The 25,132-nt window shown below is 44.2% G+C and overlaps 1 protein-coding gene across 4 annotated transcripts in view; it reads right to left on the reverse strand.

Moving 5' to 3' along the window:
• Positions 1 to 2,857: 2,857 nt before the first annotated feature.
• The window catches only part of KLF7 (KLF transcription factor 7), a 93,666-nt gene continuing 71,391 nt past the window's right edge, over positions 2,858 to 25,132 (reverse strand). For all 4 annotated transcript variants that reach the window (XM_059702908.1, XM_059702911.1, XM_059702909.1 and 1 more), the window contains 2 exons: positions 12,226 to 12,349; positions 2,858 to 7,517 (listed from right to left, as the gene is read on the reverse strand). In XM_059702908.1, the coding sequence (XP_059558891.1) occupies positions 7,466 to 7,517; positions 12,226 to 12,349 (176 nt within the window). In that variant the 3' untranslated portion in view covers positions 2,858 to 7,465. The remainder of the gene's footprint in view (positions 7,518 to 12,225; positions 12,350 to 25,132) is intronic.

The following is a 25,132-nucleotide window of genomic DNA, read 5'->3' on the forward strand; positions in this document are numbered from 1 at the left end:
CCATCACTCATCTAGTCATGGATCTACGAATGACCAGGGACCAGTATGCAGGACTACAAACTCCGGGCCCACAGTCTTTCCCACCGGATCCCGTAGTTTCCAATCAGTTAATCTTGGGTTGCCCTTACCTGCTCACTTACCTGCTTGAAAGATATGACAGTTGAGGTTTACAATTTCCAAAACCATTTTCCTGGCCCCTGCGGCATCCACTGTTCTCTTCACCTTACGTTTCATTAGGGTGAGAACACAAACCCGCAGCTTCCGTGACAAACCCACTGCAACACGCCTTACACCTGCGTCCCTGTTCCCAGACATGACTGTACCAATGCAGACGCTCAGCCGCTGCAGCCAGTCTTGCACGTAAAAATCTTTTGCAAAGCTGGTCAGATTCATTTGACGGAGGATAGAAGTGACTCACCATGGTACCCTTTCCCATAAGTCCAAAGTGCGATAAGAAAGCTTGAGTCGTGCTGTGTCCCATGAAAATGACAGATGCGGTTATTGTTTCCAGTGAATGATGCACCTTTTCTTGGGGAATCACCCTGCAAGGGATGCTGGGATAACACCGGGTAGACTCCCCACCGTCCTCCTTACTTTGATGTTCTTTCCTGGAAATTACTTGTGGAAGCGATTTTAGCCCGTGGTCTTTTAGTTCTGAGCATTTTCCCTACACCTTTCCCTCTTCCTCTTCTCAGTGTTTTGAGACAGCTTATATTTGCACATAACTTTCTGTACCGTGGATAGGCACCCAAATTCCTCTGCCTCTGATTAGTCAGCTCTTTCCCACTTGGCTACCAACTACCTCCTGTAAATGGACTCCTCCCACCTCTCACCTAAAGTATTGCCTCACCTGTGCCCTTCTTCGCTCCTCCACTAATGGCTTCGTCATCCTTTCCAAATATACTTCCACTCAACACTATCCCAGAGCAAACTTTACCCTCGCTCACGAAATAAACTGCTTTCAATAAGCCTCCTCTAACCCCTTAAACAAATAACATCCCATAACCCACCTCGCTCTAAAATATTGCTTTTCATAACCTCCAACAATATGCTCCTTTCCTCCCCTCGAAGAAATAAACCGTCTTCAGTGTTCCATCCTATCTGGCACTGAGCCGCCTCATTGAAACCATAAAATACATACCCCCCCCCCCCCAAACACACACACAAAACCTCCCAAACAAAGAAAAACGACCTCATATGGTCTTTTGCCTTCCCTTTCTCTCTCTGAGAAAGAAAATTCTCATGAGATATATAAGGACCCATTTGTGTCTCTGAGGATTTTTCTTTCCCAATTAAATAAGCTAGGGAGAAATAGAGTAAGGCATTCCAAGGCCAAACACATTCTACTGTTTATTACACATATTACATTCTTAAATAAAAATGCGTCACATAACATTTTTTGCATAGATATCTTACAATATACCAATTTAAAAAAGAATTATGAAACAGACCAGTAACAAAAATAAATTTTTTCTTCATTAATAATTTTGTAACATTAACATACCACCATCATATAATACAAATAATAGTTTTAAATCTTAAGACTTTTGTACAGCAAAAAAACTCGACAAAGTAATATATTTATATTTATATATATATAAAAAGCTTAAAAAAAATAAAATGTCAAAAAAAGGCATAACCGAGGGCTATAAGACTGGGTACTTCTGTGATATATTATAAATACCAGAGAAGGCCTGAGAGAATGTGACCGGGGAGGTGGGGGAGGGGAGGGGCTGGGAGTAGGTCTCTCCAAACACACTTGTTAGACACATCTGGCAAAAAGAAAATGTATAGTGCAAAAATAAATATTTTCAAGCCAACTGTTGAGAGGATAATAGAGATTTGAAAGAAAAATGGTGGTGGCTGGGAAGTCGAATGGTGGGAGTAGGGAGGGGATGACGAGGGAGGAGGAGTTTGGGGAGATTTGTGAAAAGGAAGGGGAGGCTCCAAAAACATGAAACATTTATTTTTGCCTCTGTGTTAGCAAGGAGATCTTGGCCATAACAGGTGTACTTTTCCTCCCTGGAATGAAGCAGAAGTGGAAGATAAGAAACTTAAGTCTGAGTACAGAAAATGCATGCTGGGGGAGAAAAAAAATAAAAGGTTGAGAACCAGCCAATGAGCCCAAAAGCCTCTGAGGACCTAGATTTGCAGAACTTATTCTGTCTGGTCCAAAGGCCTAGGATGAAAGGGTCCCCTCTCCCCACCCTCAGCCCTTCCCCTTTATGTGGAACCCCCAGTGTGGTTTCAATATACTGGCAATTATAAGCATCCATCCCCCCAGAAAGATATTAGGCACTGGTGGCTACTCCTCTTCAACGTCAGTAGCCTGTTTTCCTTCTGCGAAGGTACCACAGGTACGTGTGCACACGTCCAGGTGTGTGCAGGCATACCACCCTCATTACTCTGACGTGGGGTCCATTTTATGGCAGTAGACAGAAGCTGGAGTCAAAGCAAGTGACGATTTCAAAGCTCACAGTTGAAAAAAATTGTATAAACAGTCCCCAACAAAGAATGGATCGACCTTCCCTCATGACCCTTAGAGGGAGCCCTGTTTGAAAAGAGTATCTTGTTTGGGATATTTGTGAAGCGATGGCCTAGGATTTCTCTCTCCATGTTGGATACCTGCTTCCCGAGGACTTGTACTTAAATGGAAAACACCTGAAGAATACAGTACTAGATTGGAAGGGTGCGCACAGCAGTTAATTGCAGCTTTATCATCGCCCTTTCTGGGATCTATTAGGTACCCACGGAGGAGGTTTAAGAGAAAGTGTTCAAAGCAAGAGAAAACCCTGAAGCCTCCGGCAGTTGATCATGGGATCTCACACTGAGAAGCAGTTTTTGCTTCCTTGGACACTTATTTTTGTTTCATCTCAAGTATTCCCAATGATTCTCACTGAGGAAAGCAGGCCATCAAAGAGGCACTGACTCAGGCCCTCTCGTTTTCAAACTGAGACATCACCATGTTTACCGAAATTTAATCCAGACCCAGAATGCAAATTTCTCCTCCTGCCCCACCCCACGCTTGGCAGGTGGTCACTTCCGGAAGATGCCAGGTAACACTTCCGCAACCAGGTCTACTTAATGAATTTTCACTTTGGCAAAGATCTGGGTGCAAAAGTGGCCAGATGTGCTGGCCCTCCTAAGATTTTTTAAAAAGAAACAATGAACCTGATTTTTGTAATTAAGTAAGTTGCATCTCTCTGACTTTCCCCTCCCTTCTTCCTTCTCCTAAAACCAACTTCTGCAACATAGAAGACAAAAGCACTTTGCACAGTATTTTCTCTTTTACGAAGTGCCTTCCATAGGGGAAACTATTTTGAACCAATAAAACTAATCACTAGGTTTTCTTGTTCTTGCCATTCAAGTTCCTTTTTTTTTTTTTTACTTTGCCATAGAATTCAGGAGTGGGGCAGAATGCTCACGGGCCCTGGGTGAGTCGCCCTGAAAGTCCCATGTCCCCTCTGATGCAAATAGACATGGCTCATCTGGAAGTTTATCCCAAACTAAAGTCCTTAAAAAATCTTCTCTGGCTTCTAGATTCAAAGAAGATTTTTTAAAACATAGGAATCAGTTCTGCTATCATGCGTGAGGTTGGCTGTCTTTTTACCCTGTTAGAATCAGGCGATCAAAGATGTAAAAAGGGCACAAGAGGTGCAGGAGGGGAGAAGGTGGGGATTTGAAGGGCTTTGCAAGGGAAAGCACATAGAGAGAAGGAAACGGTCAGCACGAAGTTCATTTTGGGGTCTCCGATCTTTTTATAAAATGCAGCTTTGTCATGGAATCCGAACATCCAAACGTAATAGTCATCACCACCAGGCGTTAAGTTGGGCAGATTAACCGTTAGTGGGGCAGGAGGCCAGTAGCTAGGAGCAGCATATCATTTCAGGTTTCCACGTCTTTGACTTACAGCCGGGTGGTAGGAGACAGAAGCACAACTTGAAATAAAGAAAATTACCAAAATTTGTCAGTGGCTTAGAAACACTGCTGTTCTCTACATCAAACTCTGAACCCTGGATTAAGTGTGCTCGAGGGACAATCACAGGAAACACCACGCCGCGTTTCTCCTTTCCAATCTGGGATCTCCTGGAATGTCAGGAGGTAACAATGGAAGTGAGAAAGCAGTTTGATGTGTTTCAAATGTCCATTCAAGCACTGTTTTAAACAACCTGTCCTTTTGGGAGCAAAACGTTCTCAGGCCATTTCTTGGAAAGCCTACTCACTCCAGCAGGCTCTTTACCAACCATCTCTGCCATTCTGGAGATGATGGGCATTGTATCACAAATCCTCTTCCAAATGATTGGGGCTGTACCCCCGCTCCCGTGGATAGGACTGGTTATCATTCATAGGTGTCAATGCCACTAGAGAACAGTTTCCAAGCCATACCCTTAGCACCCACCAAATTCTCAGGCCAATTCTCACAGTCAACAGATGACTCTGAAGCAAGCAAGCAAGCAAGCCTGACCATCACGGTTCAGCAGCCCCTGCTCTGAGAAAGGTCAGGGGCAGATTACAAAGGACCTCACTGATACAAGAGAGAGAGGAATTCCAGAACAGTTCAGACACTGATGAGGACCAAAGGGCCTTTGTTCCGCCACATTCAAATAAGGTCTTTTCCAGACCGCAGATGACAACAGGGAGCAAACAAGCAATGATTACTCTTTTGCATTCTTTAACTTTCTTTTTAAGAAAGCCTTGCATTGGTCGGTTCAAAAATTAAATATTCTAAACCCTTAATAATAGCATTTCGAGAGGCCAGAACAGCTCCGGCTGGGGAAAGAACATTCCGCTGGGGAAAGAACATTTGTAAATGGTGGCAGCCACGGCCAACGCCATCACCAGTGTGTGTGTGTGTGTACATTCCTGCTAGAGGCTACTATGGGAAGGGAGACCAGTGAACCAACACAATCTGGGGCGTCTAAAGTTTCATCTAGTACACTGACTGGAGGCGCTACAGTTTAATACAGCCGAGGTTCAAGCCCCCCACCCCCCATCCTTCATCCAGAAAGGGTGCACCACACATTCAAATATAACCCCATGGCACGCCCCGATGGACTGGCCACAAAATGCACTCAAATGCAGTAGAGAACTACGAGATTGTCAGCAAGCAGTGCTCCAGAAATTGTTTCTAAGTCATGTCTAGTTTTAAATCTTTGGAATAAAACTGATTTTTTAAAAAATACCCTTCAACTAACATATACATAATTGCCTCTGGCAAATGGGCAGATTTTGTGTGTGTATGTTTTGGGGTGGTTTTTTAATTGTCATTATTTTGTTGTGGGTTTTTATTTATTTTTTGTTGTTGTTGGTTTTTTTTTTTGGTCTAAATTGAAAAAAGGAAAAGGAGGAAGTAAAGGTTAAGGGCCGGACCTCAGAGTGCCCCACGTGTCCAATTGGCAGCTACAACCTCTGTGACAAGCAGGCTCCTTTACCCTCAGATGAGTAGATTCAACATTTCAGTGAAACCAAAGGTTGCAGAAAGCTGAGAAACCAAATGCCAAGGATCTTGAAGGTTGCTGTAATAAATGTATTTGTGTTTCTTATATTATTATTTCCTTTTAAAGACTTCAGTTTTGCATCCCAAATAGGTATGGGGTGGCATTTTAACAGTCACCGAGTCAAACAGTCAAAGGAGGGCGGGGGGTGCCAGCTGGTAGGAAGGAGCAGCAACCATGTGTGGACCAAGTGCCATTTTTGTTTTTTTTAGACGTGTCTTGAAGGGATGGTCCCAGAATATACAAAATATACAATCTGTCCTAATAACCACCCCGCTTGCTTGCATAGGCCATGTAATGGTCCTAAAGGCAGTCTTTGGAGTTGAGGCCAGTGCCAGCTAGCTAAGAATGCGGGTAGATAGAGACCGATATTGGATGTGTGTGGGGGGTGAAAAGTAAGGAATGTAACCCCTTCGGAGTCAGTTTGCAGAGTAAACGTGAGGCCTCTGTTGATCCTGGGTGCTCTAGGTCACAAGTCATGAAGGGCCTAGCCAGAAAATAAATTAGAAATATGTCTCTCCTTTTACACAGACGGTTAGAGAAACATCTCAACCCTTTCCTTAAATGTCCACCCTTCATTCCCACAACGGCATTTCTGAATTGTGTGTTTTAACCAGTGGAGTAACATGAGCTCAGTGGGCATGAGAGAGGAAGATAGATGATGTTTTTGAAGTCACTAGACTTGGGAGGCATCTTCCACTTTCCCCACTCGTGGAAAGAGTGATATTTTTGGCTTTTTGTCAGGTCATAACCCAGAGTTAGGTTCGATATGCAGCTGCCCTTTGAGACTAGCAACATCTATGCTGAAACTGGATACAGGGCAGCAATGACACACAGCACGGGGTTGACCACTACGAGCTGAGGTCATGATGCCTCAAGGGGATGAGAGAACTGTGATGTCCCATCTGATTGGCTGCTTTGAGAGCTGGACATCCAGGTGCTGAGAGAGAGTCCTGGTGAGGTTTAGTCCATGGAGAAAAGATAAAACATTTAAGCTTCCAAATAAGCTTTTCAAGTTTTCATTAGCAAAAACAGAGAGATTAAAAAGAAAAAAATCTAGCACTGGCAATAGGTGAGGCTCAAGGGATAGACTGTGATTTATCATCAAGGACTTTATTCTCTTGGCCACTTTGCAGTCATGCTAGAAGTTTCCAGAATCCCTAGTGCATATGGTGTGCAAGAGTCAAAAAGTAAAAAAAGAAAACTCCTCCCTTAAGAGTGAAGTCTAGAGAAATGCAGGCCAGAAAGGTGTAAGGTGTATTCCAGAGTCTGTCGCCGCTAAGGCCGTTGGTATCGACTGGAAAGATCTCAGTGGTGCTAAGAAGAACCAAAACTGATCAACAGTTCTTTGAGGAAGTCGGACGCACGGAATAGTAGGACTTTTCACACACAAAGGACAAATAAACCAAGAGTTAATTTTGGCTACCAAACTGCAATTTGGTTTTCTAGGTCATTTTCCCCCAACTATTTAAAAGAAACAGTGCTACACATATGCAACTTTAAGACGTTGTGTTCTCCTATCAAGTTGCACTGAGAAGCAAGTTAGAGATAAGCCCCTCTTACGGCTGGCTGTCCACCTGCAGAAACGTCACCTCCATTTGCTTTGCTTTCCATTGGCCACAGCGGGAAATAATTCCAATCGTGCTGAAGGGAGCAGCCAGTCTGCCTTGCTGAGTTCATCTGGTCTCCTTCTTCTTCGTTTTCTTCTATCGTCTGGCTAGGGCAAGGCATGAAGAATAGCCGTATATATTCTAAATATAGCTGAGTGCATGATAGTGAGTGTGTGGGGGGGTCTGTGCGTGACAGCGTGTGTGTAAGTGTGTGACTGTGTGTGTGTGTACACAGAGGTGTAGAAGTGAGAACTTTCTTCTGCGAGGCAATGGGGCCCCGCCTGAAGTCCAGCCCCCTGCCCCATGGCGTTTCCTTCAGACAACGGCCGACGTCGTGGCAACTCTGGCCTTTAGGTTTTTTTAGATATGTCTCTTCATGTGGAGGGCAAGATGGTCCGACCTGGAAAAACACCTAAGAAATATAAACAAGAACAAGGATATTAGAGAGGTCTAGGTAAGGAACTCAACTTCCATCACCCCTTAGAAAATGATTAACCCTAACTCTATTTTTTTTGAGATACAAGGCAGTGTGTTAGGAAGGTGAGCTCATGGGTCAGATTGCTTGGGTTCAAATCCCAGCTCGCCCAAAAGTTGTGTAACTCTGAGCACCTTAACATCTCTGGGCCTTAATTACTCCTCCGTATAATGGTGATCATTATGGCACTCACCTCATAGCTTGGTTCTAAGAATTAAATGAGACCATCTATGTAAAGTGCTTAAACTATTTCCCGGCATGTAGTAAGATCTTAATGAATGTTAACTATTATTATCATAACTGTCATTATTTAAAATTTAAAAAAAAATATATTTGTATTTCAGAGAGGAAGGGAGAGGGAAAGGGAGATAGAAACATCAATGATGAGAAAGAATCATTGATTGGCTGCCTCCTGCCCACCCCACATTGGGGATCGAGCCTGCAACCCAGGCATGTGCCCTGACTGGGAATTGAACCATGGCCTCCTGGTTCATAGGTCAGCACTCAAACACTGAGCCATGCCAGCCAGGCATAACTGTCATCATTAAAGAAGAAATGAATATGCAAATGCTTTGGAAACAATGTGTGAGAAAGAAACAAAGCAGAGACAAAGCAATCTGCCTGTTTAAAAGGGAGACACGGGGATCTGAGAAGGTAAGAAGTGAAGGAGAGGACTAGGCAGTGGACAAAACCTCTTTCCTTTCCTTTCTATATTCTGGGAACTTGGAGGAAAATAGTATTATTGATACACCACTTCATTTGAAGTAACTGTTCAGTAATGCATATGATGTTCTGGACTTTTATTCTGCCTTTACCCATCGCCTACTCTGTGCTAGGTATCTAGCAATATATGTAGAAGCCTTCCATTTCTTTCAGGAAAAAAACCAACAACAGATCTTTTAACATAATATGAAATGTAATTGCACCCCACCAGAATCAAACTAGCATCATTATTTGCTCAAATTCTAAGATACTTAGCATTAGACTAGGTTCCTCACCATTGAGGTTTTATTTAAATGCAATATACCAGCAAGCTACTTACTTGTGATTAATTTATATTTGTTAACTTATACCTACTCCTCATAGGAACAGTAAAAGGTAACAGATAAACTCAGCATCGAGAAATGCAGAATCAAATAACTCTAAGGGTAATAGAACCCCAGAGGGTATTTCCGAGTATATAGCAGGCAGATGACCTTAAATAAGAAGGTCCTTAAGGACTGAAATTTGTTTATTACAGAGAACCAGTTGAACCCCCATGGTCGTTTCTCTTGCTCATGAAAAAGGCACACGATGGGCAGGTGAGCAGTAAGCCAATAGCAACCCTCTAGGGCACCAAAGAGCTAGATATGGGCTGATTCAACAATCAAAATGCCTCCTCTCCACTGCCCAAGATCTTGGAGATACTACCCTGGGGCAGTCTCCCTGGATTATGTCTGTGCTGAGTCAGCATGGCCTGCCTATCGTGATTCCAGGAAGCAGAGAATTTTCACCGCCTTCGGCAGCCGAATGCTATGGGCTGAGAGACAAGATCCATCCTCTAGCACAGTGATGGTGAACCTATGACACGCGTGTCAGAGGTGACATGCAAACTCATTTTTTTGGTTGGTTTTTCTTTGTTAAATGGCATTTAAATATATAAAATAAATATCAAAAATATAAGTCTTTGTTTTATTATGGTTGCAAATATCAAAAAATTTCTATATGTGACACAGCACCAGAGTTAAGTTAGGATTTTTCAAAATGCTGACACGCCGAGCTCAAAAGGTTCGCCATCACTGGGCTAGCAGCTGGGCACTCAGTGGGCTGCATGGCTCAGTCCAATGGTAAGGAAATGGCAGAGCTGCCCTCTTGCTTTCTTCCCCAACCCAAACCCGAAGCCAGAGGTCACAAAACCCAACGTCTTCGGGGGTCAGGCAGGTAAAGTGAATGCGGGCAGTGGGTCCAGTGTAAGAAACAGCCCTTTCTGACTCCACTTTGGACAAGGCGAGGAAATACTGCTTTCTGTGAGAGCAGACAACAGAGCAGGGGAGATGATCCATGTCAACGGACGGTCTGTCTTCCTGTTGGGAGACCACAGGGAGTGGTGGGAACTTGGTGGAATTAGTGATCACATGGCCAGTGCCAGTGGGTACTGATTACTACTCGGCTCCAGGATATTATGGGCACATCGTCTGATTTTTCCAGACAAAGCCAGAAATACAGAAATTTTTTAATGGCATCCAGCAATTTTAAATGTTAGCAAAACAAACAAACACATGTCTGTTTTATTCTAGCTTATACATCAAAGTATACATGGTCCATGCTTTCAGGAAAGGAAACCCCAATCCTAGCTTAGCTTCTAAGTAAGGCGGTCTGATGGCTCCAAATAGAAGAGGCAAGAAGTAGGTTTCTCATGCTCATTCACCCCGTGGTGCCAACAGGACCCCGTGTCCTGTGGAGGGCTACAGATGCCCCGGTCACCCCAGGCTTTCCTTTCACCTGCTCTGGGACCACTCCACTTCCCGATGCCACCGCCCAGACCTGCTCTATTCTGAGCACAATCCCTGCGATGGAAAGGCAAGGTGCTGCCCGTCCTGAGACACCAACGCGGGTCCAGCCCCTCATTTCCGACACCGTTGAAAATGCGCGGGCGACTGGCAGGGCCGCAGGACTTTGGGCTGTTCACAGTCTCTCCCAAATACCATGTCACAGAGCGTGCACCATCTGCTTCGAACATTTCTAGCTCCAGAAGCCATCCTAAATTTTGATGAAGAAAATAAAGCAACGAGACGGCCCATCTCTGACAGATCCTTCCCTGAAATATCTAGTGGGTCTGAATTATTTCTCACATAAATCACACAATCAGATTTAATCTGGATATGTCAACGGCTACACAGTTGTAAATGTCACAGTAAGCCAGTTGACTTGAAGACAGAAACACTCCCTGCCCATTTCCAAGGATGATGGCAATCCATAATGTGCAATCTCAATCGTCAAGGACCTGGAACAGCCTCGCCACCCTTCAGGGATGGGAGTGGTGTGTGTGTGTGTGTGTGTGTGTGTGTGTGTGTGTGTGTGTGTGTAGACCATATCTGACAGCTCACTAAGTGGATGTAATGCTCTTCTTCAAGGGACTGTGGACAAAGAATCCCCATCTATGCAGCCTCTTTATCAATGGCCAGGGCTAGAGAGAAATAAACTTGAGGTGGGAATTGGGGGCAGTTGTCAAACAAGGAGAAACATGACTAACTATAGATACTTAGAAGAGCGGCTGGGACTTCTAAGCGATGGGATAGAAATGGAAAAACAGGTTGTGTTCATGGGTAGCAGGAGAAAGCTCCAAAGAAAACGAGGGACAATAGCGTCAAGAAGTGGACTTCCTCAGGCCCGGTGGGGAGGTTATCTCTGGGCTCCAGAAGGCATAGGGGCTATATTTAGTTCTTAAAGAATAAAGATAAGAGGAAAATAGCCTCTTCAGGAAGAAGGAAAAAAAAGGAGGAAAAATATGAATGCTCCTTTACAAGCATCTTAAAGGAGCACCAAGCCAACTGGCCACCTGGGAGACATGGCCACCCCTGACCTGGTCTCCAAACAAACACACGCTACTCCAGAGGAAGGCCTGGGAGGGGAGGGGCCGGCACCGGGCCGGGAGGCAGGAAGCCATCACGTTTCCTCCCGAGGAGAGCCAGGCCTCCCTGGACATCCTGCGGCCCCTCCTGCCACCCTGTGAGTGGCTGGCCGAGCCGGGAACCCTGAGGCTCTCAGGGCTTTTATCGTATTAGAAGCATTTTTCTCATCATAACCGAGACCTTTAGGATTGCATTAAAAAGATGGTTAATTTTCTTAAGCTCCCTTCTAAACACAGAAATAGGATTAGAAGGATAACACGCTCAGATGCAAGCCCATTATTTGATTATGCCTCAACCTAATCCTGCCTTCACCTTGGCCTGCAGAGTCTCCATTTTGGGGTTTATTGGTTGATAATGCCAAGGCTGTCAGATACTATTACCAGTGTAGTTTTCTGCTGCTACGTGCTCTTTCTTCCACTATCAAACGCTGGAGGTTTGAGATGGAATTACAGGATAAATTCTCAAAGCCTCTCCGTCATTTAGACCTTTGTGCCTATTTTCAAAGGAGAAAGAACGGTACAGGCCCCCAAAGAGTGGGAACTGTCTTCAGTAAATTCATGTCTAATAATACTTCAGAGGAAGGCCTTATACCTCACCGTTCTTCCGTTAAGCAGGCTTTCTGCTCTTTCGCGTTTTAAAGGATGAGGGAAAATGGTATTGATGTTAATAAAAAGATCAGAAGAATCAGCTACAGGTAACCATTCTCTATCCTATTTTTCTGCACATTATACTAAAATGATCTGTCTCCTCACTTCCTCAGGGCTAGGAGTCGTGTCTTATTGATATCTAGTGACTAACGCGGTCCCGGGCCCAAAGCTGACGTTCAGGTAAATGCTTGTCTAACAGAACCAAGAATTCACATGATCTTTTGACTACATGCAAGAAGGCGCCCCTTTCTCAATGGTTTTCTCAGTGAAGAAGTAAAAGGCACCCCCAGTTTGAAGCTTGTGATGAATCCAAGAGCACTAGACAGCCCGCCCCCTCCAACCCCCCATCTCCCCCTCCCCCATCCAGAAGCGTCAACGTTTCTTTACCTGTCGCAGTGGTTGCATTTAAAGGGCTTTGCACCTGTGTGTTTCCTGTAGTGCCTCGTGAGCTCATCGCTTCGTGCAAAACGCCACTCACACCCTTCCCATGAGCACTTGTAAGGCTTCTCACCTGCAAGAAGAGAGGGAATGACCATGGTCAGTGACAGAAACAAGGCGGCCACACACCTGCTCAGACTCGGTTATCTGGGTGCCCGTCTTGGAAAAGGGCAGTGCCCATCATCCCTGAAAGACTGCGTTCCTGAACACAGCATGCCACACTTTCTCTGATCTCCTGGTGTTCTGGTGGTTGTTGCTGCTTTTTTTAACCTTCAAAAGGGGTTTCACAAGATCCCCAAATCTGGGGCTGTCACTGCCGTTCCCAGCGTCAGAGCACTTCCTTCGACTGGGGAGGGATCAATTTTTATTTATTTTCTATCCCCTGGAGCCCTCTGACCCCCACAGTCCAAGCAGACAGGAAATGTGCTATTTTCATCTGAACCACAAATGCTTCTAATCTATTTTTCTCCAGAACCTACAGCAATTTACCATTTCAGCCCTCTCAGCCTCCTCCCTCCTCTTCTCTCCCACCACAAACTGTGCCCAGGTAGCTGCCTGGCCAGGCAAACAGCCCAGGTCTCCCAGAACCACTGCTCCTTCCAGTAAATGTGAGTGGACGGACGGTCACGAGAAAGGGCTACAATTTGAGAGTAAAGCAAAAAATCACTTGGCGATTCCTGGCATTTCTGTGAAACACAGTCACAAAGTCCTATTTAAGGAGCCTGTAACTAATGACTCCAGAGCGCTCACATTAGAGAGAGGTACACATGGTTACAAAATAGGTTTCGAGTCAATTTGAAGAGCAGGGGTTTTAGCCACAGGGAAGCTGCTTAAAAGCACGAAATTCGAGCTCTTGTACTCAAGTGACCTTTCGCACAGTAAATACAGATGGAGGGATACAGAAAGGAAAGTACATGGCTTTTCCTGCGACTTCTATTATTTTTTTCTTAGCCCATCCATGTCCGTCACCCACCATGACAAATATTTACCCTTCCAACTGTACGGTTTGTTGGTTCGAATTAAGGGGGAAATGGTCTTTTAAAACCACATGAAATCATGAGAGCTGGTTACTGAGCCCTGGGACAGGGGCAGGTGAGCGCAGTGGCCAGGAGCTCAGCCAAGCCTCCTCCAGTCCTGCTCCTCATTGTTGAAGTCAATGAGCCTCCCTTTGCTTCTGTTTTTTTAGATGTAACAGTATGTAGCTCCGAGGGTTTGGAGAGAATACATTCATATCATGTGACTATGTATTATCTATTCACTAGAAGCCCAGTGCACGAAATTCGTGCGGGGGGGTCGGGGGGGTAGGGCAGGGTCCCCTCAGCCCAGCCTGCACCCTCTCCAATCTGGGGACCCCTCGGGAGATGGCAGTTGGACATCCCTCTCACAATCCGGGACCCCTGGCTCCTAACCGCTCACCTGCCTGCCTGCCTGCCTGATCACCTCTAACGGCCTCTTCCTGCTGGCCTGATCGCCCCTAACTGCCCCCCTCTGCCAGCCTGGTCACCCCTCACTGCCTCCCCGCCAGACTGGTCGCCCCATGCAGCCTGCTCTTCAGTTGTTGCGTGAGGGTGTCCTGACCAATTTGCATATTACCCTTTTATTCGTATAGATTAGAGCAGTGCCTGACACGTGGAAGAATCCCGTAACTTGTGACCGTTATAAACTGCCAAACCCCACATTTCAGGACACACAAGGGCCAAAGGATGATCTCTGGCTGCCCCATTATTTCTCCATCTTTCACAGCTCAGCCTTCCCTAGGCGGCACTTAAAGGGACTATCCTTGACTCACTTTCTTCTTTCCACCTTTTCTCTTCCCTTTAAGCCCGACTACAAAGTGATCACAATTCTTTATTTGTATCACCTGGAATCAAACCAAACACGGTTGAAAATTGTATTTCATTAAATCGGTGCCCTAGTGAGCCCCGCTCTGTGAGCTCAGCGGAGAAGAGGAGCGCGGAGCACGCACTGCTCTGAAAGGGAACCAAGGAGACGTGAGGGCGCTGGGCGCACAGGAGGAAACCATTCAGCTTTGGAAACCGGGGAAAATGAATCACCGAGCAGTGTCAAAAGTTCACCTTTCCCGTCCTTAAAGCCAGATTTTTAGAGAAGTGCACCTGCTGAACGGAGGATGGAGAGGGGAGATGTCAAATCCACTCTGGGGTGCGCACACCTGGGTCTTTCCGAGCTCGTTACAGAGCTGAGGGTCCGTGTCCTCACCTGTCAGATGGAGGTGAGCGCCCCCGTTCATGGTGAGGCTTAGAGGAGCTGTCACATGTAAGACATGTTTCCTGAGCCTGGCACAGGTAAATGTTCCATGAATTTGAACTCCCTTCCTCCCCAGTTCACCTGTGCGCTCAGAGGCTGCTGAGGAGACAGGGCTAACCGGATGTCAATAGAAACATTCAGAGTTCAGGCTCCAGACAGCTGGGCCACCGAAATATTGGAAAACAGTCTGTTTAAGCTTTCAGTACGTTCTCGGTGCACTGATGGCGAGTGGGTCAGGAAAACCGAGCACCCTTTAGATCTGCTCTGAATGAGTAGGATGCTGCAGGGGGAAAAGAGAGCCCAGCTGGAGGGAGAAGTGCCCCCTCCGAGTGGCGGGTCGGCATCCTTCTTAACGCTATTGATTGCCCACAAGGCTTTGTTACTTCAAGGAAATCTAGCACGTACAAGAACGACACAAAGAGAGAATGAGGCACCAAAGACTTCAGAAATTCAAAACGCCCTCCACCCCCAAAGGCCTTCAAATGCAAGTAAAATTGGAGGGTGCTGGAACCACGGGGATCAAACAGCCCCAATGCAGCCAGGCATCGGGAAATCCTATGACATTCCCCTGCAAGGACCAGCAACAGACATCCAGTCCCCAGAATCAACCCCACAATCAAACGGGCCCATCCATCACAGGCAACCACATTCTGAAGGACAAGGAAGGACACAGAGGGAAATGAAAGACAGAGGTTGGAGTGGATGTCTTCGAGTATTTTTTTCTTTTTCATTTCAAACTGTGTGCTTTTCCCCTGGCGAAATTTTTTTAAATTAGTCCTGTTTTGTTTTATTGTGACAACTAATATCCAGGATTTAGTTACTTCCCATGAAAGAATGCAGGCTCTTAAGTGAATTCTGGCACAACCCAGCGGCCTATTCAGGAGCTGTACAGTGTCCCTTTGGCAACTGTGGAGACAGCACCTACACAGGGAGCTTGCCTCGACTGAGTCACGTCACTAACACCGCTTCTGGCTTACGGCTAGGTGCTATACAGGATCACGCCGAGGACAGTCCCTCTGGACAGTGTAGCCAAGTCATATTATCAAGTGATTCATCGAGCTATTTTTCCAATATCTGCTCAATTTACCTGCAAGTTGCCATTTCTGCAAATACTCACAAATAAGGAATTTAAAATAGCCAAGAAAGAACTCAGCCAAATGAAGGAGTGGTGTCTGAAACAAGCAGAGTTAAGAAATCAGAAGAACGGGGGGGGGGGGGGGGGAGAATTAGAGATATGACTGCATATTTAGGGCTCAGGAATAGCAGGATGAGGCTGACTGTGTTTCCGGGTTCTATACCCACTTCCATAAACCAATTTCTACTCGAAAGCAGGCTAGTGAAATTGAAGTACTTTGCGTAGCCGAGATTACCAGCACCGACTGCTTCATCTTGGGGGTGGAGCCACCTATATCCACAATGTATTCATTTTCATCCTAACCGCCTACCTGAAGACGTTGCTCATTTTATAAAAGCTTGAGTTTTTTTTCTTTATAAAACAAAAGAAGGGAGGGAGGGAAGGAAGGAAGGAGAGAATGAGGGAGGGAAGGAGGGAGAGAAGGAGGGCAGGAGGGAGTGAATGAGGGAGGGAGGGAGGGAGGGCAAAGAAATAGGCAGTTCAGTCATAATTGGAGCAGATTTCATGCAAAAATCTGCTCTTCTCCCTCACCCTCCCTTCTCTCCTTGCTCCAGTGTGGATACTGTTCCTGGGTATAGAACAGAAAACGTCTGACCCCTGCACAATACTGTACTGCACGGCACCTGGGATAATGCTGCCAATCAGCTCACTCACCTCCAGAGCGAATGAAAATGTCAAAAAGACAGGCAGATGGGACAGAGGCTTAAAACATCAGGACTTCAGTCCAGGAGCGTGTGAAGGAAGGCGGGCACATCCCAGAGGATGGAGGAGGGAGCACGACCGTGCCCACAGCTCACAGTGCCAGAAGCAGAACACACTCTTCAGAGCCCCCTGGATTTTAGGAGGAATGTCAACAACTACTTTTCCTTTCTGGAAATTAACCCTAGGAAGCTTGTCTCCCTAGGGGAGCACATGTCACCTCAGCGGTGACAGCAGGTCTAATCAGGCATAAATAGGTGTATAACCAAACGAGGGCTCTTGGGGAGAGTGAAGGGTGCTTGGGAAACAGGCCTGACATCTGCAAGGCTGAATGATGGCAAGAATTCATGCTCTCCCACAAAATGGCCTCTAAAATGCAATGTGACCTAAACCAGTGTGGCCTTTATTAGCTAGTTTCTTACAGAGTAAGTCTCCCTACATCATGATCATCAAGTTTGGTTGATCAAAAACACATACTTTCTGGACATGTCCCTTTGGTATGCATAGATTTATTCATGAGTTATATGAATGTACTTATGGTGCCAGGTGGATACTGAAACCATTGGGGGAACACTTTGTAAAGTGTATGATTATCTACCCACATGCTATACACCTGATCAACACAAAATAATACTGAAAACAAACTATAATTGAAAATGGAAAAAGAAAAAAAGAAATACACTTTATACTGGAACACACAACACACAAGGGAACATGTATATACATGTTCGTGTTTCATGAGACAAAGGTTACGTGACTCAAAACCTGCTGTCTCATGGGTTAGTGAACACTCTCTGCTGTTTCTATTCAATTCCAGTTCATTTACCAAAAAACAAAAAATACCGTGACCCACTAGGCCAGTGGTCGGCAAACTGCAGCTTGCGAGCCACACGTGGCTCTTTGGCCCCTTGAGTGTGGCTCTTCCACAAAATACCGACTTCTGCGCATGGGCCACGAAGTTTCAATCGCACTGTACATGCGCACCCACACGTGGTATTTTGTGGAAGAGCCACACTCAGGGGCCAAAGAGCCACATGTGGCTTGTGAGCCACAGTTTGCTGACCACGGCACTAGGCTGATGTTTTAAAAAATTAGGGTAAATTAAATATAAATAGAAGTTATAAATTTTCCCTCCTGCATTCAGAACGCTGTGCCATGCACTCTGCCTTAGAGACGCCATCCTCTGGTATAAATGAAAAGAGCTTGGCCTCATGCTCGCCGGCCTCCATGCGTCCATCCTTGGTCCCTCCAGTCTGCTGTCTACAGCAGTCAGAGCAGTCCTCTGCCAACGTGAATCAGAACACATGTGTCCTTCATGGGAGGCCTTATTCTTTATATTCCCACATAATTGGTTTCTGTGACATCCTCTGGACTTCATTTTATGCATTTAAAAACATTATTCTGCAAAGGGTTCCACTGGCTTCCCCAGACTGCCAAATAAGCTGAAGAGCCAAGAAAGGGTAAGAAGAAATTAAAATGCAAGTGCTCCAATGGCTTCCTATCACTCTCGGAATAAATCAAAAGCATCTAAGGCCCTTAGAGCAAGCATGTCAAACTTGCGGCCTGCGGGCTGCATGCGGCCCACAACAAATATTTTTGGGGCCCAGGCAATGTAACGGTATGTAAGAAACGTTTTAATAAACATTTCATAACTTAATTTTACAATATCCTGTTATACATAAGTATTAATAACGAACTACAACGTTCACTGACTGATTACTATAATCGTGTTGCCTTCATTTCCCTTATGTGCAGGCGCACCATTTCTCTCCACTAATACTAGCAGCGAATATTTTAGCAGCCGATGGCCACGTCATTGGTCTTGGACTGACCTGTTTGGTATGTGCAACAGGAAATATTTTGCTTTCGGAAAACAAGGAAAATAGGTTTATTTGCATTATGCTTATTCATCTATGCAGTTATTCAGTGTCTGGTAAGTTAATGTTCAAGAAAAAATACTATTTTTATTAAAATGTTCTATTACTTTATGTTAATGATGACTCATTTACTTCAGCTCTTTTTTATTCAGCATGTCTCTATCGAAATAAACCTATGTTTCTATGAAAACTGTTCTTTTGCAGCCCACATACACTCAAACCTTGTTTATTTGGCCCGTGTTAGCCTTTGAGTTTGACATGCTTGCCCTAAAGTTTACATTTGCATCATCTTTCTAACCACATCTCCTGGAACCCCACCCTCTCAGGTTCCCCCGACGCCTCTCACATGCTCCCGTCTCAGGGCTTTGGCACGTGCTCCTCCCTCTGCCTGGAACACTCCGGCCCCCTCACTTCAATCATATCACTGCTCAAATGCCTCCTCCTTCGAGCGCTGACCTACCCTCGCCATCCTCTAACACAGCAGATTCTGTCACCTTCTCCATGCCAGTCACTTGAAAACAAGATTGCATCCGGTTTGTATGTACTATTGTCTGTTGCCCCTACTAGAGCATAAGCTTCAGGCGGGCACCTGCTTTGCTCACTGTGGTACCGAAAGCACTAAAGCAGGGCCTGGCTATGGAACACATGAAGTGAATAAAGCGTCCTGATTTGCAACAACAACCCAAGCACCCACAGACAGGCAGGGCAGCCTATGTAGCTCAGTCCCTCTCATTCTAGGTGTTAAGCAGGCTAAAGAGTAGAAAATTCTTGCTTGCTTGTTTAAACCTGGCCCCTCTTCTGTGGCAGGGGCTACAATGTGAAACTCCATACGGGGTTTAATTATTCCCTCAATCAAAGGTCCCTTCCACGTCTTCCTATCTGCCCACGCCTAGAGGAGTATCCTGAACATCTTCCTGAAACCTTCATCTTACACCTGGGACCCCAGTCTCCCGGGCAACAGCCCCTCTGGGAAACCAAGTGCATCATTTTGTGAAACTCACTGGTAAAGGCTCTCACTGAAGATGTGTTTGGGGGAGCGTAAGAGAGATGTCAAATGTACTGCAGTATGACTTGCCTTTAAGATGCAGACTGTAGCATGAAATATGAACCTGTGTCCGACTCCTGCATTCCAGGTTTAAAAGTCCCTTGAAAAGAAACATCACTAATGCAAATTTTCTGCATTCATTTCCTGATCTGCAACATCTCAAGTTCCTAATCCAATTCCTAAGGAGACCTAGGGACTTTTGGCATGCCCGGTTTTCTGTTAGAACTAATTTTATCTATTTCTTTTTATTTATTTTTTAATGTGGTTACTAGATTTCTGTTATCTGGGCATGTCAAGGTCCTAGTCTCATTAGGACTTGGAGTAAAACGTGACATTCTGCAGATCAGGAAATGGAAAAGCAAAATGGAAAGGAGGAAGAGTACTTTGTAATGGGTTTATATTGCCACTGAGTCCGTCTACAGGAAATCAGCAAAACCCCGGCCATTGCTCTCACAGCACACTCAGCACTAGAGAAGGCGAGCCACCTGGGAATAAAGACATCAACAGAGAAAACGTCACCACGCTTTCTTACCCCTGGAAAACGAGTAAGCCGTAAACATCGCTCCGTCACCTGGCAACCCCTTCTCCGGTGTATGCGCTGTCACTGAAAAGGACCCTAGGATTTTATCTCTGCTTTGGGAAACTATCTCAGAGTTCCTCTTCGTTTTCAGCTGAATTTAAAATATGTTCTTTTTTCAAGGTTTTTAAATCAGGTGACTGATGGAAAACGAGACCAGGGCTTTATTTCCCAGAATTTTTCGAAGGCATTTGTAACTATAACATAAGATAGAATGTACGCTCATTACTTATGTTCCATGTTGATTTTTTTGTTTGTTTCGTTTACCCATGACTTGCTCACCCAAAGGCCTACTAGGCTACTTGTTGAATTTGCACAAAGCATTAGTCCCTTTACAGAGCGTTCGGGTATTTGCTCTATTTTTTTTTTTATTCATAAAACAATAACTGGCCGAGGTAAGGTTAACTCCTCACAGCCTGGATCACCACCTTAAAACGGTTGTTTAAAAATGCATACACTAAAATGTAAGTCATAAACTCATGTGAGGTGTAGCTCCTACTTCAGAGCATGGAGGCAGCAAGAAGGGATGAGGAATTAATCCCACAACTGCTGACAGCCGTGGTGTCCAACACAGAAACCACCAGCCACATGTGGCCACGGGCCTTTGAAACGTGACTTAGGTGACTAAAGAAGTGAACTTCTAATTTAATTTTAATTAAAATGTAAAAACTGGACCAACAGAAAGAACATTTTATTCTCTTGTTTTGGTAAAACTACACTTACCATTAACCATTACAAAATTAGCACATGGATTTAAATATGCTGTAAATGTACCACACACACTGGGTTTTGAAGACTTAGAATTTAAAAAGTTTGTAAATATAATCTCATTAACAATCTTTTCATATTGATTTTATGTTAAAATCATATATTTTAATGTATACCCACCTGTTTTTTTCCACTTTTTAAAAAACATGGTTCCTAGAACATTTTAGATCGCATGTATGGCCTGAATGTATTTCTGTTTTGTTCAGCACTGGTTTAAAATGCATTTTCTATGTGGAAACCCCACCATCAACTGAAGCATAAGGGCTCATCCCTCCTACACTTTTCCCCATACCCAGCCCCCAAAACTTTGTTACCACCTTGCCTTCCAGGTTCATAAGCCATAATATGCAGTATTTCCAAAACATCTCATCTCTTCATTGTGACAAGCTGCATTCAACCAACACTAACTGTTGTTCTAATCTGTGTTGAGCAGTGACCCCGCTGGAGACGGAAGGTCAGAGGTCTCTGCATCAGGCGAGCCCCCAGGTGGGAAAGCCCCACGCATGCATGCAAACAGCACCAGGCCCAATGTGTCTGATACATGCATGTGACTGACGTGTGGAAGAGGCAATCCGAAGACTTCGTAGGGCCTCAGGGCAAGCCTCCCTGGATGCCTCAATGAAGCTTGAATCACTGCTCTAGTGCAGGGGTGGGGAACGTGCGGCCGGAGGGCTGTATAAGGCCCAGGAAATCATTGGGTCTGGCCCTGCAAGGCACTAGGGGTGAGCTAATTAAATGTTTGACCAAATAGAGCAGGCTTATTTTTAAGTTGATAATTTTGTATGGCCCCGAATGATGTTATAAATGTCCAAATGGCCCTTGGCAGAAAAAAAGGTCCCCCACCCGTGCTCTAGGGGTTCAAAATGGATTAGTCATCAAAAAAAACCAGGCAAATCCTCCAAAAAAAGATTCTTCTAGTTTTCTCTTTGTTCCAAAACAGCAATGTGGCTTTGTAGAGTCAATTAACTTCTTCTTTGAAATGTTTTTGTACTTAACTGTGCGGAGAAGGACTAAAAAATAATCTGCTTCCTTTTAGTTAGGAAGATTCAGCGGAATCTAGCACATACGAGTGACTGGCCACTTACAAAGTCCCAAATGGATAAACGTCGTTGGGATGATAATGATGATATCAAAAGGGAGTTGGCAGGCCTGAAGGAGGTCAGAGGAGGCTATGGGACAGAGACATCCACTACCACTGGGCAGGGCAAAAGGGCTTCTCCATGAGACTTAAACAGGAACCCAAGCGTCACAGTGAATCACTTCTCACACCCACCTTGCCTCGTGAGGCACAGTCAGGAAATGCACAGGATTAAACAAATCTTTGGGGCCATAGTCCATTTTTAGTGACTGTTAACATTTCCAAAACGTTCCTTTAGAAGTGAAGTGTTAGATTCTTGGTGAATTTGTTTGAAATGTTGGAGGAAGACTGGGTTGGTTGGTCATAAAAACTGGCAACCATCCCAGGTGCTAGAATAAGTATAGCTGTTGGCAACCGGAGGTTTTGCAATGTGCGTGCAACCTGTGAATTCAATGCATGTGTTTTTAGATGCCACGGCATGTTTCTCAGAAGCCAAGGAGTATCGTAATATTTTCAAAGTCAAACTGATTTTTTATTTAAATAAAAATGTATACAGTACTCTAATATTTTTTCGTGGGCTGAGTGAGGTACAACTAATCCCCTCCCTAACAAAGCAAAACAAAGTCCCACAACTCTTTGTTTTTCTTTAAGATGGTAAATTTTATGTCGTGTGTATTTTACCACAATTAAAAATTAAATTAAAAACCCAGCACAGGTCTAGTAGAGAACAGAATGCACCAGTACCTGAGATTTCCAGGAATTCCAAAACTCTTAAAAAGGCAATTCTCAAAAACTGTAAACTCACTAAGAACTTCAGACGTCAACACTCATACCTGAAGCATTACGTTCTCAAGTTGTGAAACAGGTGAGCATGACCATCAGGGGACACAAAGGTTTTACTGGCATTGTGGGTAATTTGTTTTGAATTTTTTTTCCTTGTTTTGCTTTTGTTCTTTCTTTTTCCTTTGCTTTCGTTGTTGTCCAAGATTAATTTTAAAAATTATTTTTATTAGCTTTTTAGGGATAATTCCTAAGAAAGCTAAAGGCCAACTTAAAAATTTAAGTATATTAAATTTGAAGAAAAAAGTTGTTAAAATATTCATCTTTTTACTATGAAGATAACTGTACCATGTGAATTTTTTTGAAACGATTCTGTGAGACGTTTCTCCCACTTATTTATAAAGGTATTACTTTGTAAGCCAGGTTCACACAATTCAATTTGATGTATATAGGGAGAAATTTTATTATTAAAAATGTGAATTTTAAAGTCATAGCCAATCTGGGTTTTGCACTGAAATGTAAAAATAGCTACATTGCAGGGTAAACATACAGAAATAGTTTATCATCACCGCAATGACCAAATAACTAAATTTTGAATTACTTTTAAAATTTTAATTTCAGGAATGAGAAATGTTGCTTTAGCTTCACACAGCATGTTCCAAGCTAAGTTACTATCAAAAGTCTCACCAAACCACTCTGAAAGTGATGATATGTCTAATGCAGAAGTACGCCCTTCAGAAATAAACCAACACAGAATGGGAACCCCCCCTTCCCCCCAAAGATGCAATCAAATTGCAGAAGTTGGCAACTCAGGTGTGTAACTTCAAGTGGATATAGCCAATAATGCCAATATCCTTCTTGCATGGAGACCGGTAGTCAGACAAGAATAATTGTGGAGCACACAGCTTTGAGGGAGAACAGGCCTACCTGACACCTGCTGGGGGGGAATTAGCAGAGCCTGAGGGCAGTGTGAGAGGACTGGGTACCTGGGAGTCACGGAAAGAAAGGCATGGAAGTCCAGTACAGGAGGGGGGAAGGAGGAGGCTAAATCAAACCTGCCCCAATCCAGGACCCACAGTAGTCATCAATTAGTACATGTCGCATTAGTTGATGCCTCATGGTTATCCTAGGTATACTGATATTTTCTCTTTGCTAACTAAAAATTGGAAAATATAAACTTGAATCATTTACTATTAGGACGCAAAGTTAATTTTCTGCTACCTATCTGATATACATTTAAAAAAGAAGAAGAAAAGAAGGTTCCATGGTATAAAAAACAAAACACCCCATACAGGTAGATAATCCAAAACCACCTCACATCTGATGTGGGAAGTATCAAATGGTTGGCTTCAGCATCCTGAATTTGTTCTGATTAAGCTAATGTTAATCTTAATTGTTATTCCCTGATTACGTAAAGGCAGATGAAGAAGTGGGCTAAGCATATCAATATTTTATAAGGCAATTTGTCCTAACATTAAAAAGAAAAAAAAAAGGTAACTTTATCAATCCTCAAGAAGCCCAAATTGGATCATAGTAAGTACACAGGGATGATGGAGAGCAGGACCTGGGGGCCAGCTACCATTCAGCTTGAATAGGTAAGATCCAATTCCCATGAGATTTTGAGGTAAATATTAAATCAGTAAAGATTTAAAACATCAATTTGTCTACATAAGTGCCTTCCGAGATGATCAAACACTTTTTTAAAAGTTTGAATTGCCCCATTAGCTAAAGCAACCCAAATATGTGCTTTACCTAGGTATGAAGTCTAAAAGAAAATAGTAACCTCAAAGAAAAATTTTAGTTTCTTATTTTGACAAATAATAACCTAAGACAGATGCTTTTCACATAGCATTGCCTATGTATTTAGGAAAAGATGTCCACAAACCATCTCGCTTTATTTTTCTACTCTTTTTTTAAATTTTCATTGTTTTAATTCTTTATTGTTAAAAGTATTACATAAGTCTCCTTTTTCCCCCATTGACTTCTCCCCAGCCGTCCCCACCCCAGCCCATGCCCTCCTCCCCGCCCCCTAGTCTGTGCCCATTGGTTATGCTCATATGCATGCGAACAAGTATTTTTCTACACTCACCCACCCCATCACACCCCTGCTCCTTACACAGCCTCTCACTCTCCAACATCCCTAAGCAGCCCTCCCAGCCTTTCCCACTTACTAGGACGTCCTCTCCTCAGAATGTGTCTGTCTTCTACATGTCACACTGGTCTGACATGGAAGGCACTTCATAAACTTTAATTTGGGACATCTGACATCTCCCATTCAAAATACGATTATCCGGGCATTGGGCTGGATGCTTTCTCACTTGCCTCCTTGTCATCACCCACAATGCCTAGCACAGGCTCAGGCACATTCTATATACTAAGTATAATGCTTGCTAATTAACAGGTCAGTGAGTAATCAGAAAGCAACAGCACAAAAAGCTTTGTTACCACCTCGCCTTCCAGATTCATAAGCCCTAACATGCATTATCTCCAAAACACCTCATCTGTGCCCACGGGTGAGCAGACAAAGTCAAATACTCAGACTTCCGGTATAATTCACTGACGGTGAAAATACAGCCTCCCCAGTGTGACAAGTTGGATTCAACCAACATGAATTGTAGGTTCTAAGATGTGC

The sequence above is a fragment of the Myotis daubentonii genome, chromosome 7 (genome assembly GCF_963259705.1).
Source record: "Myotis daubentonii chromosome 7, mMyoDau2.1, whole genome shotgun sequence".
Classification (NCBI taxonomy): Eukaryota; Metazoa; Chordata; class Mammalia; order Chiroptera; family Vespertilionidae; genus Myotis; species Myotis daubentonii.